The following is a 19,697-nucleotide window of genomic DNA, read 5'->3' as shown; positions in this document are numbered from 1 at the left end:
TTAGTTGTTATTATTTTTTTTTTTTTATAAAAAAGACCCGCCCCCTCTTCCCCCTAATTTAAAAAAGTTTGTTTAGAAAACAAAATTGGTTTAATTTTTCTAACCTAAAATTTCATATATATTTATTATTTTTAAACAAAGTGGCAAGTTAACAAACAAAATTCAACAATTATTATCTAAAATACAATATAAATAGAAATTTAATAAATTATACACTTGAAAAACTTAAAGAATCATAAACTTAAAACTTAACTTATCAACATATTTTCAAAAATAATTTCGCCCTTTTACCTCAATATTTTGCCAAATTAATTTCTTTATTATATATTTTCATAAATTATTTTCTTTAAAAACATTCTTTGCGGAATGCAAAACCATATTCATCGCATTTATAGCGTAAAGTTTTAGCCAATTGTGGTGGACCACAATAGAATACTGTTACTTTGCCCTTTTTCTGAGCCTGCAGCTGTTTAAATACTTTATCCCAATTTGGTCGGCCGGCATTGGTGCGTGTTTTTAAGCCAGTAATTAAATCCCGCTTGCCCTAAAATGAAATAAAAAGAAAAAAGTTATGGAGTTAATATAAAAAAAGTAATTAAAAATGAAATAAAAAGAAAAAATATACATATGTTAAAAATCTAAATTGCATTTGTTTAGGAGCGATGTTAGCTCCTTAACAAACCTAGTTATAGTCGGCCAAACAACATGTCAACATTGTGACCACATGTTGCAACCGAAATTGGTATCTAGAAGTAATTCTTGACTGAATTGTGGCAGAAAAAGAAAAGAAAAAACGTTCTTTCTCCAAAGCTGAATGAAACTAAGCTTAAAAAACTGATCATGCGAAAAACCTTGGAGTAATCCTTGACGTCAAGCTAAAGTGGAATACAAGTACCTTTCGACTAATTCTTGACAGTAAATTAACCTGGAAAATATAGCTAACTATGGTTGGTTGTTTAACGTGGTAGTTTACTGCACGCGAATTGTCAAGCAGAATCTAAGAGACTCTCTTTTGACCGTACCACTCCACTCGTCAGATGTAACAAAACTGAGTTTATCATTAAGACTAGACTCCGATATCTCACCAAGGTTAAAAATGAAGAAATTGTAATTGCCAAGGAAGCGGTTTCTCTTTACGGACAGAGCTGGACATTCAAAGTGGAGATGGGGAAGACCGTTTCTCCCTTTTTCCTGCTACAGTGATCATTGAAAGGGAGATCAAGCCGACTTGCATGTCTGCCTATTACCCAGTTGCATTGCCTAACTAATAGAGAAGTGGTAGTATAAGAGTTTACTGAGAGAAGTGCCGCTTAACTATCGACAAAAATTCCTATGTTGGCGCAAATATTGAGGTCATGTAATACCCTACAGGCTGATATTATCGCAAACATGTCAGCCTGAAAGACACTACAGTTGTTGGCAAGACGGTGGGATATACTTACCGCAGCTTCTTCACAGAAGACACCAGAACCAACACCGCAGTTCATTTTAGAACTATTTCTAAAAATTCTGGTGGTATATTCTCTCGGTAGGTTACCTCTACACCACTCGCACCAGGAAGGAACTCTGATTTTGAAGACCCTATCAAAGTCCGTGTGTATATTGTCTCGGTATGTTAACTTTATACCACTCGCTCCTGGAAGGAACTCTGATTTTGAAGATTCTATCAAAGTTTGTGTTTGAGGTAATATAGTCGGATGGTTGGTTCAAGATTGGAGGTAACAAGCTAAAAATCTTAACCGGACTAATGTTTTTGATTTCCAACTTCCGAATGAGTTCAGTATTGCTGCGCTGCCAGCAGATATGACAATTATATGCAGATCTATAAGTAGGACGTGCAGTATACTGTTTAGAGCTTCTAGTTCTTAGAGCACCAGTTATTCCAATGCATGCTGATCTCTAAACTTTGTATAGATGATTTACAAAAGACTTATTCTTAATTGAAGTCTCCACCATACAAGATATCCCTATGTAATAATAGCTATCTTTTCTTTCAGGAGAGCAGTTGGAAGATTGGTCATTCTCGAATAATAAACCATTTTGAATCCTTCAACCTGATTCCTGATTTTAACGAATGTTTACACAGATAGCTTCAAAAGTAGTAATAGGCTGGGTGGTGTGGCGAGCGAGAAATTGGCTGATGTATCGAGTACTGGATATACGTATACATACGGAGTGCAAAGCTGCAATCAAAAACTTCGCAGGTGTCTTTTTGACATTTAGGTCAACCGAAGAATCCCGGGTATAACTTAATGAGACATTATAGGATAACGCTAATATGGAACCCTGTTCATAGTAATTGTCTAGGAATCTGCATTCCTAGCATTCTAACGTCAATGTACCCTGTCCTAATGTTTACGAAAACTTACGCTGTTGCCTTGTCTTGAGCTTGTCGTGATGTGTTAACTATTAACACAGTATGTCATACACGAGTTCCAGATTTCATACATTTAGACTTGCACCTCTCCCATGTTTAGAAACAGAGCTTAAACTCCTACCGTTCTAGGGAATGATATCCAGTTAGCAACGAGTGAAATAGAGCATCCTCTTTAACCTTGATAAAAGTATCATGGAAAATATTTGTTGTCCTATATGTCATGTTTCGAAAACAAGCCACAAAGCTCAGAATTAAGAGCACTTCACACGATATCACAAAGTATACAGAGATGTCACTTTTGACTTTTGAAAAAGTCTAAAATCAGCATTTGTTTGATTTTGAAATTGTTTGCTGAGAAGAGGTATATAAAATACAGCTAAAAAAAATCATTGAATTCGTTTTGTGCGAAAGAGGGGGAAAAAGCTTTTTGCTCGTAACGTCTCTGTGTACCCTAGACAATCACATCCGTACTCTTCTACACAGAAAATTTTGACAAATCATATTACTTATGTGATCGTGTAAAGCATATACCGGCGGATAGAGAGGCAGATAAAAAAATCACCACTACCCACACACTATTGGCATTTTTTCATTGAAATAGCACTGAAAAAAATATTTGGTTATTTTTAATTTTGAAGATTAAATTGCATTACTGTAAAATGCAAATATTTATAAACAATGTGTAATCAATGTACTTAAGAATGATAATTTCTTCAAATAGAAACAACATATCTAATTAAAATGTACAAAAAAAGTATGAAACAAGATTAACTTATTTACTTTTATTGTTATGCATTCTAGAAAATTATTTAGAGTGTACGTTGTTTTTGTAAATTATGCTCTTGCTTTTGCAAGTTGTTTTTTGTTTTTTTCAAATTGTGTTTGCAATTTCTTTAACAAAGCGACATCAACCTGCCTTGTTGAATGCTGTCAAGCAACTAAATAAAATATTTGTATTTTTGATGCTCTTGTTTAGAGGTTCGTATGCGATCGTGTTGTGTACATGTAATTTGCCGAAAATCTTCGTTGTCAGAACAATACTAGCGCCGACGTCTGGTGTAAAGTCGGTTTTACTAAAGTAATTCTTCAGTTGTTCAGGGAAGTTGTAATGCCTAAATGTAAAATAGATTTATCTTATGTTTATGTTCAACTGAAAATGTTCATTAGATCCATTTAATTAAAAAACAATATGTCCATTTATAATTTCATTATTAACATTTCAAACTATTCATCTTTTCTTTTTAGATTTCATTTTAAAAAGAAACTATTAAATGCTTAATTTCTCCATTTAATCATTCCAATCAAAACCTCATAAAACCAAAATTTTCCAAATCAAATAACTCAAGGTAAGTGCAATTTTAATTAATTTTTTTTCTTTAAGTTTCCATACAACATCCAAAAACCTACCTTTTCGTGTAGTAAATCCAAAGCCAATTGTAGACCAACTGCTTTCATATCGGTACGCTGTAAAGCACTTGTTATATACATATGCATATCTAAAAATCTAGATAAAAATATGACAGAGTTTAATAGTTATAAAGTTACATTCATCATGAACCTACCTTTCCATAGCGCCACCCAATTCGGCTTGTTCAATTTCCAATTGTGAGAGTAAATTTACAAACCATTCAAATGAACGTTGATCCCGATTTATCCAAAAGAAATCAACTTTACGTAGATTCATAACTGTTTTCGGTATATCACTAGCCCATTCGAAATTACAATTGGGACAGGTGTGACGAGCCTTCCAATAGCGATGCATTATCGATTGTAAAATCGAAGCAAAGGGCGTAACACCTATGCCAGTACCTATTAGAACAGCATGTTGAGCCATGAATATATGTGAAGAGGGGGCACCATAGGGACCATCAATAAAGATCTATTTGGTAGCAAAGAAAATTTTAGGAAAAATGTTTAATATAAATAATTAAAAAAATGAAGTTTATTTATTTGCCATATATATTTTTTAAAGTCTAAGGTTAAACAATAAGACCCAAACCTCTAATACTCCTGCATCAAGTGTAACCTTGCCACCAGAGTTAGTTGTGCCATTTGTGGGCATGCTGCCATTACTGCCCCGATTTTTAATAGAGGTCGATAATGAACGCAAAAATGTGGGACGTCTCAAGCGTCCCACACGATTGTTTACATTAGCTGTTGTATGCGTATTATCCTAAAGAGTTTGGAAACGTGTTTGTAGTTTTCTTTTGTTTTAACTTAATTTCTTCAAAATAAGTTTTGTAAGTAATGTAATAAAATGTGTTAGGGACATATATATATATATATGTTTTATAGGATTTATAGATTAATTGTTAGAGGGAGGGCGGGAGAAAAAAGTGGGGAAAATTCTTAGGATTTTATTTAAACAACCACTTACCTCCAAAGGTTTCGATACAGTAAATTCAGTTTTATCCTCTTTGCCATTGATATTAATGATGCTTTGTTCTGTGAAAAGATCCATTTTATTTTTCTTGAACTTTTTCATATTTCGTATTTACCTTTTACTATAGTTCCTTCTTCGGCTTCCTTTAGTGTATTAGCTTCAGTGTTTCTTCCATTTGTTTCATTTTGCACAAATTCTGGTTCATTTTCTTCCATGCTGGGCGTTTTAAAAGCAATTATAGTGGGCTTATTGCGCATATAACGGAAACTTTGTGCCAACGATTTATTTTGTGGACTTAAATAGGCCGAACCCATATTTTGCATTTTTGCTCTTCTTATACGAGTTTCATCGAAAGAATGTTCAGATTCTGAACGTCCCAAGGCATATAGTCTAAAAAGTTTTCATTTGATATATAATGCAATGGCTTTAATGTTATCTCTTAAATACTTACGCTTTTTGTCTTTCTCTTTTCTTGGTCTTGACTGCCATATCGGGCAAGGAAGCACTTTTCTCTAAAGGCGGTTTATTTAACATTAACTTCTTTAACTTTTGACGTTGTCCCTGTTCCAGCCTTCCCTCCAAATCATATTCATCCGATACATAACCATCATTTGAATGTCCCGAATGACGTTTCTGTTTGCTTTTCTCTTCACCACTTTCCTTGCGAGAAAATGTCCTCTGTAAGGACTTTTTAATACTGCGTATACGATTGATGCCATTGCTATCCGGGGTATCTCTAGCACTTACACTTTCGGTGGCCAGACGTGGCGGAGAAAAGTTGTGTCTTGGTGGTCGGCTGGGTCCAGTAGTTTGTAATTGTTGCAAAGTTTTCGTTACCATAGACGAATCAAAACTGGAGCTATGCTGCATTTTGGCTAGATTTTGAGCTAAGAAATCGGTTTGGGGAGTGGCAGAAGGTTTTTTATTGTTGGCCTCATTGATTTGCAATAGACTTGAGGTGGGTATGGCTTGTTTGTGGGCTATAATATCACCATTGTGTAGCTTTTGTTGTTCCTTTTCAAAATATTGATATAAACGATTGGTCCATTCGCCCACTGTGCGTATATGTAACCACATATAATCCTCCTGCTCTGGAGCAGAACTTATAGTAAACGGATGCCATTCATAATTGGCTATAGCTGGTATATTAACGAAAACATAGTCCCCCGGACGAAAATTAAAGTTATAGGGTCTTTTTATCACCAAGTGGATAACCTTGGAGGGCAACAATAGACCCGAACTAATATAAGTTTTACCATGATCTCCTCTCATCCAAACATAACGTAAAATTCTTTCGATTATATACACAATGCCCGGTATAAAAAACCATTTCCAAAAATTCGGTCCATGAAACAAGACCAATATCCAAAATGGTATATACAACAAATGGGTCCAATAGAAAACCTCAAAAGAACCTTTACGTCTAACAAACGGTTGTGAACATATAAACATTATAAGAAGTATAATGAATAGAGCTATTCCGGTAGGATTGGCACATCCCGGTACTAAGCCAAACAGACCCGGTCTATCGGTTAACAGCCATTCAGCAATTGTATAATTGGCCTTATTAATTAAGGGATCATTTACCACCACCAGCGAAAAGTTAAAAAGATGCATAATGGTGTGTACTAAACTTAAAACCGATACCACAATACCCGTTAATTTATGCAGATATATATGATTATCCACCGGCAAATAGGTGGAGAGGCCACGAGAACGTAAATAGGTGAGAGAATGTCGCAGCATTAGCACTAAAATCCAGGCACAATTAAAGTTTAAACATTGACCTGGAAGAAACGAGTTTAAAAAGTTTCTATATGAAATGGAATTAAGGGGCATTTCCACCATCTTACTCACCACATGCTCTAGCAAATATAACAAATATATTACTTGCTCTATATTGTATAGCTCTCGATACAAATAGACATACATTGACCGCTATATAGATGAATAGATACGTAACAAAAACATGATTATTTTTCATATATGCTGGCGTCAATTGATGCGGTATGGGTATACGTTGCCAAAAAGATACTTTGTTATTATTGACAGGAGTTTCCTGAGCCATGGGCACCAACCAGCGATCAATGCTAGTGTTATATATCAACAAAAAAAAATAAGTTATTTTTAAAAAGTATAAAAAATTCAGAAAAAACAATCATACGTTATACTTAAATTCTCCAATAGACCACCATGTTTGTGTAATTGATTTTTAAGGGCCTCATAGGTAATTTCTCCACGATTATGAGGATCAGCATCTTCGAACATGGCAGTGGTGAGATCTTCTATCTGAAAACAATATTATTGCATTAAAAACTGCAAAACTTTAATAAGAATTATGATTAGCAGTTTCTGGCAACTCTGTACTTCCCTTACAACTTGATCAGATCAGTCTTAAGTCTTTTTTTTGTCGGTCATTTTTACTTTACGATTAAATTTCTTTCATAAGCATAACCAATAAATCATAATTCTTTGGACCGTTGTATCGTATTTGTCTTTTTTTTTCCTTTATATTATGAAAAACTTACTTGATCTTCAGAGAATTCCATGCCGTTCTCTTCCATACAAGCACGTATGACATCATGTAATTCCTTGTGCTGAATCAGACCATCACCTAAAGTAATAAATCAATAAATGGTTATTTAATCGTCTTTAAATACAATAACAAAAAACTCATAAAAATTCATAAAATCAAGGTAAAAACTAAAATGAAAGCGCTTTTGTTACTTTGGCGGTTTGTTTTTTGTTTTCAAAAACAATAAAAGAATCAAGGACACTATCAAGGAAAGTTTGCCATTTAATGTTTATAGAAAATGTTGGAAATTATGCCTCTTATTTAAACAAGCTTTAAGTCAATTTCGGACCCACGTCTTTGTATTCGAAAACGATCAAAATTTCGAATAAAATGTTTATAAATTCTATTGAGGTTTCGATCGCTTTCGAATACCTAAATATTCTCTTTGGTTGGATTTCATTTGGGTGATTTAGATTTCCTACTTTATTGAGATCCTCTCGAATAGTTGCCAAATATCATGTCGTAATTTTGAACTCTAAACTCCCATGAAAACGAAATGCTAAAAGTTCAATATGTCCTATACACCTAGATCTACTGCATCTACGCACTGAGGCTTAATCGCATAGACACTCAAAATAAAAAAAATCAACATCTCAAGCTGTTCGTTCCCATGCCCTCCACCACTTATATATATTCAATAGATCTTAGCAATCATAGACTCCGAGACGACTAAAGGAATTATCTTACAAAGAGCTAGTTAGATCGAGATTCCCTAATGCAACGGGCGTTTCCAGGGAGGAATTTTAGGCTATAATTTCTTAATGAAGAGTTTTACTTCTATCAAATCTCTAAACTATAAGATCCAATTATTTTCTCAATTGCACCACTCTGGCACCACACGAATGCGGAATTAACAAATCTATCATAGACGAAGTAAGAACTTCACAAGACACGGAAATTGGGTAGTCAACTGCCATCGAATGGCAGGACCTCTGACCGTACTACACTCTGGTGTCACTATGTTGATGCATTCCAGGAACTTAAATGGTCCACAAATGCAAAATGAACAAATCTACCTTTGACGTCTCTAAACTAGAACATGATAAGATCCAATTATCTTCTAAATTACATTCACCAGACATTCCAACTTAGACACCACTTTGTTGACGCATCTTAGGAACCTAAATGGCTAACGAATGCGGAATTAACGAATCTATCATTACCACGACTTCTAAAATAATCGATGAACTAAGTACTTCATAAGAAACGGAAATTGGGTAGTCAACTGCCATCGAAAGGCAGGAACACTGACCGTGCTACTCTGCTGATGAATGGATGACAGATTAATAAGTATTCGGATAATCCCCTGTGGCGTCACTTTGATGACGCATTCTATCGCGTTAAGTAGCGCGGCATATAACCTCGATTAATAAGAAACGGAAATTATGTTCCTTGTCCACGAAAAGGTGTCAAATCCTTTCTAGCCTTGTCATTCGCAAAAAATACATTGTCTCTTCTGGCTTCTAAATGGGATCATGCGCAGGGAATGTTAACTTGACGAAACCTTCCTCATCTCTACGGACTTTAAACTAGTGATGTCATTTGACTAGTAGGTCATTTTTTGGAACTAATTGACTAGCGGCTAATCCACAGAATCTAATGAGAACTTATGTCATGCGGGAAAGAGTTTCGAACTTTGTCTTATTCCGGTTATTATAATGGTTCTTTCGATTTAGTCATAGTGATGTCATTTGACTAGTCCAAACGAAACCTTCCTCATCTTGTTATTATTGGAATTCTGGGAAACCGTGGTGCTACTGGTACCTCTAGGGACTTTAAACTAGTGATGTCATTTGATAAAGTCGTTGACTTTTTGGAACTATTTGACTAGTGGCCAGTCCAGAGAATCTAATGAGAACTTATGGCCCGCTGAAAACAGTTTCGGACTTTGACTTGTTCTTTCGAATTGGTCGTAGAATGATTTGGTTGGAATGCCGATATAAAGAATGTCTTTGTTCTTGGTTTACCGATGAAGTCCTAGGTGCTGTTGCCTAATCAGCGGATGCCATTCCCTCTATATGATTGTAATAGAATGTGATGCTTTTGATGCATTGGGTTAACAATAAAAATGTTCGTTCTAAATTGCCTAAATGAACCCCTATCTACCTATCATGGGGTCTTGAACTAAGATTTATTAGTACAAAACTTTTTCATAATCTAGGTTTTATATAAGAAGGCGAAAAATTCAATTAAAAGATTCGCTTGGGTTTTCCCTCAAAAGAACTATTTTGCGGCAATGGGCCAATATACCCACAAGGGTTTTTCTTCGAAATTGTTAATTTTTTTTCTAAATTATAAAAAATACAAATTTTTACCATCAATATCGTAAACCTTAAAAAGAAAACGTATTTTATCATCAGCCGATTGTCCTGAGAATTGATTAATGGCATCAATAAATTCCTGCAGTGATATAGAACCCGAATTATCCTTATCGAAGATTTGAAAAACACGCTCGGTGAAAAATGGCTAAAAATATAAAAGGAAAACAAATAACAATTTTTAAACAAAATAAAATTTAAATGACTAAAGTTAACAACCAAAACACTTCAGTTAAAACAACAAAATTGTTCTTTCAAGCAACAAAATTATTGTTGTTTCCATTAATCTAAATGACTTGATGTCAAACAGATTATGTTTGTTGTCCTAACTAATATAAATGATTTCCAAGAAAAAAAATACAAAAACATACTTACATTTTTTGAGATAACAATTTTTTTGAATTCTTCACGACGTATCTCCTTTTCATTGCCCACAGTATTGCGAAATAGTTGCTCCAAACGTGCCAAAGAACTTTTATCAAATCCAGTGCGTGCTCTATATTAAAAGAATAATTATTTTCCAGGAATAAAACAAAAAATTGCAAAATAATAATAAATAATTTATGCCAACGTTCATTAAGAACATGATTCAGTATTTAAGCAACAAAATCTTAAAAAATATGAAAACTATTACAACAAGTTGTAGTTAAGGTTTAGTGTAATAAATAAAAGATTAATTAAAAGATTACACTACAACAGCAGAACCAAACGCCATAAGTTAGTATCTGTAACAAACTAAAGGTTTGCTGTTAACAGGAAATATACATAGAGACAGACAGACGAGGGTGGCATGAACATTTGGACGGACGTTCAAAAAGTCTAGTACGTATTTGATTAATAGCTGCTTTTCCCCATGTTAGTTGTCAGTCTGTAAAGAGGTTTCATATCGAACATTTGAAAAGGATGCTGCATGCGGTTTGTATGTGTAACAGCATCATTCTTTCTACATTACACTCGAAAAATATTGTTAATCGAAAATAGTCTATAGTCTAGTCTATAGTCTAGTCTATAGTCTAGTCTATAGTCTAGTCTATAGTCTAGTCTATAGTCTAGTCTATAGTCTAGTCTATAGTCTAGTCTATAGTCTAGTCTATAGTCTAGTCTATAGTCTAGTCTATAGTCTAGTCTATAGTCTAGTCTATAGTCTAGTCTATAGTCTAGTCTATAGTCTAGTCTATAGTCTAGTCTATAGTCTAGTCTATAGTCTAGTCTATAGTCTAGTCTATAGTCTAGTCTATAGTCTAGTCTATAGTCTAGTCTATAGTCTAGTCTATAGTCTAGTCTATAGTCTAGTCTATAGTCTAGTCTATAGTCTAGTCTATAGTCTAGTCTATAGTCTAGTCTATAGTCTAGTCTATAGTCTAGTCTATAGTCTAGTCTACAGTCTAGTCTATAGTCTAGTCTATAGTCTAGTCTATAGTCTAGTCTATAGTCTAGTCTATAGTCTAGTCTACAGTCTAGTCTATAGTCTAGTTTATAGTCTAGTCTATAGTCTAGTCTATAGTCTAGTCTATAGTCTAGTCTATAGTCTAGTCTATAGTCTAGTCTATAGTCTAGTTTATAGTCTAGTCTATAGTCTAGTCTATAGTCTAGTCTATAGTCTAGTCTATAGTCTAGTCTATAGTCTAGTCTATAGTCTAGTCTATAGTCTAGTCTATAGTCTAGTCTATAGTGTAGTCTATAGTCTAGTCTATAGTCTAGTCTATAGTCTAGTCTATAGTCTAGTCTATAGTCTAGTCTATAGTCTAGTCTATAGTCTAGTCTATAGTCTAGTCTATAGTCTAGTCTATAGTCTAGTCTATAGTCTAGTCTATAGTCTAGTCTATAGTCTAGTCTATAGTCTAGTCTATAGTCTAGTCTATAGTCTAGTCTATAGTCTAGTCTATAGTCTAGTCTATAGTCTAGTCTATAGTCTAGTCTATAGTCTAGTCTATAGTCTAGTCTATAGTCTAGTCTATAGTCTAGTCTATAGTCTAGTCTATAGTCTAGTCTATAGTCTAGTCTATAGTCTAGTCTATAGTCTAGTCTATAGTCTAGTCTATAGTCTAGTCTATAGTCTAGTCTATAGTCTAGTCTATAGTCTAGTCTATAGTCTAGTCTATAGTCTAGTCTATAGTCTAGTCTATAGTCTAGTCTATAGTCTAGTCTATAGTCTAGTCTATAGTCTAGTCTATAGTCTAGTCTATAGTCTAGTCTATAGTCTAGTCTATAGTCTAGTCTATAGTCTAGTCTATAGTCTAGTCTATAGTCTAGTCTATAGTCTAGTCTATAGTCTAGTCTATAGTCTAGTCTATAGCCTAGTCTATAGTCTAGTTTATAGTCTAGTCTATAGTCTAGTCTATAGTCTAATCTATAGTCTAGTCTATAGCCTAGTCTATAGTCTAGTCTATAGTCTAGTCTATAGTCTAGTCTATAGTCTAGTCTATAGTCTAGTCTATAGTCTAGTATATAGTCTAGTCTATAGTCTATAGTCTAGTCTATAGTCTATAGTCTAGTCTATAGTCTAGTCTATAGTCTAGTCTATAGTCTAGTCTATAGTCTAGTCTATAGTCTAGTCTATAGTCTAGTCTATAGTCTAGTCTATAGTCTAGTCTATAGTCTAGTCTACTCTATAGTCTAGTCTATAGTCTAACACTTTATAACCTCCTCTTCACTTTTTTCGAGTGTAAAGAACCTCCAGACATTGTCTTACAATTCTTCAAAACTGGTTCTGATCTCTCCAACACTTTAGTTTAATTTTTTAGATCTATATTTTCGTTTCGCACAATTATATTCGCAAGAAGAAAGAAATCAATTTGTTTTACAAATTGTAAATTGTTAACATGATCATAAATTTTATTTAGTCAAAGTTCTATTTTATTTTCAATTTACAAAAAAAAAAAATTCAAATACTTTTCAGCACTATTAACCAAAGAACGAAAAAGAAAATTTACCTTAAATTTGTTAAATGTGATATAAATTCCATGATTTGATTTGTGGAAATGGAATTTGTGCCATCAGCATCTATGAGACGATAAAGTTTATCTAAAATCTGTAAAGAAAATCATGATTTACGTATAAAATATTTAAACTATTTAATGTTTTTTATGTTGTTTTGTTATTTATGTATTTTTTTACAAAGAAATATAACTTACCCCTCGAGTATGCCATATATCCTTAAAGTTTTTAAATGTAATTTTACTATTTTCACCACAAAGCACATACGCCACCGATTCCAACTGTTCGGCATAGTCCATTTGTCTGTCATCGCTGAAAGAGGTTTTAATTTAACAAAATAAACAATTATAGGATAAACTCTTGACTAGACTATATACTAGACTATAGACTAGACTATAGACTATACTAGACTATAGACTATACTAGACTATAGACTAGACTAGACTATAGACTAGACTATAGACTAGACTATAGACTAGACTATAGACTAGACTATAGACTAGACTATAGACTAGACTATAGACTAGACTATAGACTAGAACTATAGACTAGACTATAGACTAGACTATAGACTAGACTATAGACTAGACTATAGACTAGACTATAGACTAGACTATAGACTAGACTATAGACTAGACTATAGACTAGACTATAGACTAGACTATAGACTAGACTATTGACTAGACTATAGACTAGACTATAGACTAGACTATAGACTAGACTATAGACTAGACTATAGACTAGACTATAGACTAGACTATAGACTAGACTATAGACTAGACTATAGACTAGACTATAGACTAGACAATAGACTAGACTATAGACTAGACTATAGACTAGACTATAGACTAGACTATAGACTAGACTATAGACTAGACTATAGACTAGACTATAGACTAGACTATAGACTAGACTATAGACTAGACTATAGACTAGACTATAGACTAGACTATAGACTAGACTATAGACTAGACTATAGACTAGACTATAGACTAGACTATAGACTAGACTATAGACTAGACTATAGACTACTATAGACTAGACTATAGACTAGACTATAGACTAGACTATAGACTAGACTATAGACTAGACTATAGACTAGACTATAGACTAGACTATAGACTAGACTATAGACTAGACTATAGACTAGACTATATAGACTAGACTATAGACTAGACTATAGACTAGACTATAGACTAGACTATAGACTAGACTATTACTAGACTATAGACTAGACTATAGACTAGACTATAGACTAGACTATAGACTAGACTATAGACTAGACTATAGACTAGACTATAGACTAGACTATAGACTAGACTATAGACTAGACTATAGACTAGACTATAGACTAGACTATAGACTAGACTATAGACTAGACTATAGACTAGACTATAGACTAGACTATAGACTAGACTATAGACTAGACTATAGACTAGACTATAGACTAGACTATAGACTAGACTATAGACTAGACTATAGACTAGACTATAGACTAGACTATAGACTAGACTATAGACTAGACTATAGACTAGACTATAGACTAGACTATAGACTAGACTATAGACTAGACTATAGACTAACTATAGACTAGACTATAGACTAGACTATAGACTAGACTATAACTAGACTATAGACTAGACTATAGACTAGACTATAGACTAGACTATAGACTAGACTATAGACTAGACTATAGACTAGACTATAGACTAGACTATAGACTAGACTATAGACTAGACTATAGACTAGACTATAGACTAGACTATAGACTAGACTATAGACTAGACTATAGACTAGACTATAGACTAGACTATAGACTAGACTATAGACTAGACTATAGACTAGACTATAGACTAGACTATAGACTAGACTATAGACTAGACTATAGACTAGACTATAGACTAGACTATAGACTAGACTATAGACTAGACTATAGACTAGACTATAGACTAGACTATAGACTAGACTATAGACTAGACTATAGACTAGACTATAGACTAGACTATAGACTAGACTATAGACTAGACTATAGACTAGACTATAGACTAGACTATAGACTAGACTATAGACTATAGACTAGACTATAGACTAGACTATAGACTAGACTATAGACTATAGACTAGACTATAGACTAGACTATAGACTAGACTATAGACTAGACTATTAGACTAGACTATAGACTAGACTATAGACTAGACTATAGACTAGACTATAGACTAGACTATAGACTAGACTATAGACTAGACTATAGACTAGACTATAGACTAGACTATAGACTAGACTATAGACTAGACTATAGACTAGACTATAGACTAGACTATAGACTAGACTATAGACTAGACTATAGACTAGACTATAGACTAGACTATAGACTAGACTATAGACTAGACTATAGACTAGACTATAGACTAGACTATAGACTAGACTATAGACTAGACTATAGACTAGACTATAGACTAGACTATAGACTAGACTATAGACTAGACTTTGGACTAGACTATAGACTAGACTATAGACTAGACTATAGACTAGACTATAGACTAGACTATAGACTAGACTATAGACTAGACTATAGACTAGACTATAGACTAGACTATAGACTAGTCTATAGTCTTGTCCATTTTATGTTCGAGACTAGACACTAGTCTAGTCTATAGTCGTGTCTATGTTCTTGCCTGTAGTCTAGCCTACAGTCTTGTCCATTTTATGTTCAAGAGTCTAGGAACGTAAATGATATTGTATTGTGTTGTAAACAAACGAAATGTTGTCGTAATTCTAGTTTTTGGTTGAAGATATTAAGATATACACACAAACTATTGTTTAAAGTATTAAAACTAAAACACAACTTATTAACTCTAGTCAAAGATGACTTTGCTACAGATATCGTATGTTACGTTTGTTGTCCTTGGTTGCAAATACGCAAAAATTACGTTTACATTATATGATTGCCTGCAGTTGCAATGTGTAGCATCTAAATGGCAATAATAACAGCTACGACGACAACAACAACAACAACAAGTAAAAAAATATTATACCAACATGAATAAAATAAGTGAATTGACAACGCCAACACTATTCATCCGGTGTTCGAGTGCTGCAAACATAAAATTGAAGATAAATGTTGTTGCAACAACATTGTATTTGCTGTTTGTGGTGTGTTTCTTTAAATGTTTAAAAAACATTAAAAAGGAGGATTTACAACGTGAACATTGTAAATTGTGCTAAAAACTGAGTTTATTTGTTACTTAATGAATAGTTTTGTTAGGTATTGTGTGATTTAAAAATACCCTACCATTGTATACAGTAGACTTTAAAGCTGCAAGATGTTGTTTATATAGCAGTGAATATGTTATCTTAAATGTTAAGATAACCGATCATTGTTTAGAAGGGAATTTTTGCAAAAATTTTGAAAGCTCCTCTCTAAAAACATTTAATTTATTACCAATCACCTAACCAAATAACAATATCATAACAATTAACAAATTAACGTTTAAAAACATTAATGTTAACTCATGTTATTGACCATTTATTTTTAAGCTGTTGTTAGACATTTATTAAACAGCAAAACAAAAAAATCTTAACAGCTAGATTAAGAATAAAACATGTATTAAAACATAGTTGTTTAAATTAAAATGAAAAAAAGAAAACAAAACTTACGTTAAACGTCCTTTTAAATGTTCAATCCAACGATCTTGTACCAAATAACCATTTCCATCCAAATCGAATAAATTGAAGAATTTTTTTTGAAAATCCTGTTAAAGATGATAAAAAAATAAAAAAAAAGAAAATTTTTTCTATTAGACATATGTATTTCTTTCAATAATAAAAATAAAGAATTTTTCTTAATTAAAATACTTTCGAAAGACACATCATGTTCTATCATAAAGAAACTTGTTTCTTGTAAGGAATTTAAATGCTGTTTAATGTAAAAATATTAATATTATTTAACGAGAAAAAATATTTAGAAATTTAACTATTTTATAAGCTAGAGAGTAGAGTCTGTCTGTCTGCAGGTGTTTGGAATATTTACAAAAGTAACGTTTTTTTTTTTCTTTTTTTTTTTTGAAAGCAAATATTTTATCTTTAAAGTCTCTGTTAAATCTTTGCAAGCATTCAAGTAAATTGATTGTAGTTAAGACTATAGACTGGATTATAAACAAGAATATAGTCTGCACTATAGACTAGACTGTAGTCTGGACTATAGACAAGACTATTGTCTGGACAATAGTCATGACTATAGAAAAGACAAGACTATATGCAAGACTATAGACAAGACTATAGATACTATAAAAAAGACTAACCTGAACTATAGTCTGAACTACGACTAGACCAGACTAGACTGACAATAGAAAAGACTATATACAAGACTATAGATAAGACTTTATGCAAGACTATAAATAAGACCATAGACCAGATTACAGACCAGACTACAGATCAGACTACAGACCAGACTACAGACCAGACTACAGACTAGACTTTAGAATAAAATCTGGTCTATAGACAATACTATAGTCTGGACTATAGACTATTCTAAACAAGTCTATAATTTGGATTATAGACAAAACTATACTCTGGACTATAGACTATAGTTTGTACTACAGACGTGACTATAGACAAGACTATAGACTGGACTATAGATAAGACTGTAATCTGGAATATAGATAAGACTACATACAAGACTATAAACAAAATTATAACAAATACTATAGTCTAGACTATAGACCAAACTATAGTCTGGGCTAGGGTCTGGACTATACACTGGACTATAGTCTGGTCTATAAACAAGACTATAGCTATATTTATAAACAAGACTGGACCTTATTCTAAACTATAGAAAAGTCTATAATCTGGATCATAGACAATATTATAGTCTGTACAATAGACTTGACTATAGTCTATTTAAGACAAGTATGTAATTTGGATTATAGACAAAACTATACTGTGGACTGTAGACTATAGTTTGTAGTACAGACTTGACTATAGATAAGACTACATGCAAGACTATAAACAAAACTATAACAAATACTATAGTCTGGTCTATAGACCAAACTATAGTCTGGACTAAGGTCTGGACTATACACTGGACTATAGTCTGGTCTATAAACAAGACTATAGACAAGATTATAGTCAAGAATGTAGGCAAGACTATAGAAAACAGTACTTTAGTCTGGACTATAGACAAGACTGCAATCTAGACTATAGACAAGACCATAGTCTGGACTATAGACTAGACTATATAGTCTGGTCTATAGACAAGACAAATCTATAGATATAAGACAGTCTGAACTATGTATAGTCTGGACTATAGACAAAACTATAGTCTGGACTAAAGACAAAACTATATTTTTCACGTTCAAGCTAAATTTTGAACAATAATTCGTTATTTTATAATGAAGGGGCGAGGATCCAGCTCAAGCTTTGGGGGGGTGTTTCTATTTTTTTACTTATATTTCTTTTTTTCTTTTTTTATGAAAAATTTTTGGTTTTGAATGGGGGGGGGGGGTGCTGAAATTTCCCTTTTTCCCACCCCTTAGATCCACGCCTGTGATGTGGGAATATAAAATTCGGAACAGCCTTACTTTTAACATCTGCATTCCATGTTTTTCATGTCAACTTGTATATAGGTTTTTAAAGTCTAATTTCACTTTTGTGAGGTGCTCACTCAACACACACATTTTTATAAGAAATGATTTCCCTTTTAGAACAAGTTATTAAATTAAACCGGTTATCAGCAGAAACTGGGAATAATAAGCAGGTGAAGTTAAAAACTCACTAGTTTTGGAGGGAATTTTATAATTTTGAAAATTTCGTTTTTAATTTTAACAAACAAAAAAAAGCATTGAAAAAAAGTTGTAATAATTACAACAAGTTTGATTTAAGTAAACTAAAACTCCACATAACATTTTGCCTGGCGGTTATAATTTAAATAATGTATGAATTTATAATCTTTATTTGTACAAGTACAACAAATGAAAGAAAGATTTATTTCGTTCAGTATGTGGCAAATTAAATATTTACATAAATTATAAATACTAAAAGGAAAAAAACATTATACATGTTTTAAAACAAAAAACAAATATAAAGTTTAATTTAATCATCAACATGCTTTTGCGCATACCATGTCAATTTAAATTTAATTAAAATGCACATAAAACAGGAGAAGGGGCCAGAAAGAGAAGGAAAAGAAAAGAAGATCTTAAAAAATAAAATTACACACATTGAAAATTCCTAACTTCTTACCGCAAATTGTATGGACAAAATGATTAGTGGCAGTTTCTACAGAGACGACGCAACATGATCATCAACTATGAGCACCAGAAACAGCAACACTGTGAGAATTTATAAATCTCAAGTTTTATATTATGATATTTTTTATACAATTTTTTTGAATCATTAAATATTAATGAACTGTTAGGTGATAATATCCAGCACAGCTTGATAATCATGGTAAAAATAAAAATCCATTACAATTGTTTTTTTTTGTTGTTGTTGTTGCTCTTGCTATTGTTGTTGATTATCTTAATATGGAACTGCTGCACAACGAATGAATGCATCATTTGTTAAACATTAATTAATGGAAAATGTTATTAACTTTTTTAGTTGTATATCAAGCAGAAAGACACACAACCAGACAGACAGACATACAAATAGGTAAATACGACAGATTTTAGAATGTTCAAAATTAATGATATAAAAATAAAATCTAGTAGTTAGAATGACAAAAATCTAATCGTTTGAGAAGAAGATTATGAAAATGCATATAAAATATACAATGCTGCATTCTTTCTTTTGACCAGCAGCAGTCAGTTATAAAGAATTTTAAACACCCTTTACTATGGACATTACTACATTTTATACAATACTTAATATTATAACAAAATTTAGCCAAGACTATAGTCTGAACTATAGACAAGACTATAGTCTGGGCTATAGACAAGACTATAGTCTGGGCTATAAACAAGACTATAGTCTGGGCTATAAACAAGACTATAGTCTGGGCTATAGACAAGACTATAGTCTGTACTATAGACAAGACTATAGTCTGTACTATAGACAAGACTATAGTCTGGATTATAGATAAGACTATAGTCTGGACTATAGACAAGA

At 32.7% G+C, this 19,697-nt stretch overlaps 1 protein-coding gene across 1 annotated transcript; it reads right to left on the bottom strand.

Annotated features, from left to right (window-relative positions):
* Positions 1-154: 154 nt before the first annotated feature.
* On the bottom strand, positions 155-16,463 carry LOC111679468 (NADPH oxidase 5). The gene is made up of 16 exons (XM_046954172.1): positions 16,446-16,463; positions 16,248-16,342; positions 12,788-12,902; positions 12,587-12,684; positions 10,029-10,149; positions 9,651-9,801; positions 7,289-7,374; positions 6,925-7,049; positions 6,618-6,850; positions 5,212-6,547; positions 4,876-5,150; positions 4,755-4,822; positions 4,377-4,550; positions 3,940-4,256; positions 3,785-3,881; positions 155-544 (listed from the first exon to the last, which is right to left on the bottom strand). The coding sequence occupies exons 1-16, from the start codon at positions 16,461-16,463 to the stop codon at positions 347-349; spliced, it is 3,507 nt and encodes a 1,168-aa protein (XP_046810128.1). The 3' UTR covers positions 155-346.
* Between the last annotated feature and the right edge of the window lie 3,234 nt (positions 16,464-19,697).

Source organism: Lucilia cuprina, chromosome 6, assembly GCF_022045245.1.
Source record: "Lucilia cuprina isolate Lc7/37 chromosome 6, ASM2204524v1, whole genome shotgun sequence".
In the NCBI taxonomy this organism is placed as follows: Eukaryota; Metazoa; Arthropoda; class Insecta; order Diptera; family Calliphoridae; genus Lucilia; species Lucilia cuprina.
Note: the sequence above shows the minus strand (reverse complement) of the source record. Positions and strands in the feature narration are given on the sequence as shown.

Bases quoted from the DNA above. Each gene is read 5' to 3' on its own strand.
- LOC111679468 (XM_046954172.1), bottom strand. The intron at 7,375-9,650 runs GTAAAAATTTGT...TTATTACTTTAG, and splicing joins TAAGGTTTACGATATTGATG to GTGATGGTCTGATTCAGCAC. The intron at 6,851-6,924 runs GTATGATTGTTT...ATATAACACTAG, and splicing joins TTGGAGAATTTAAGTATAAC to CATTGATCGCTGGTTGGTGC.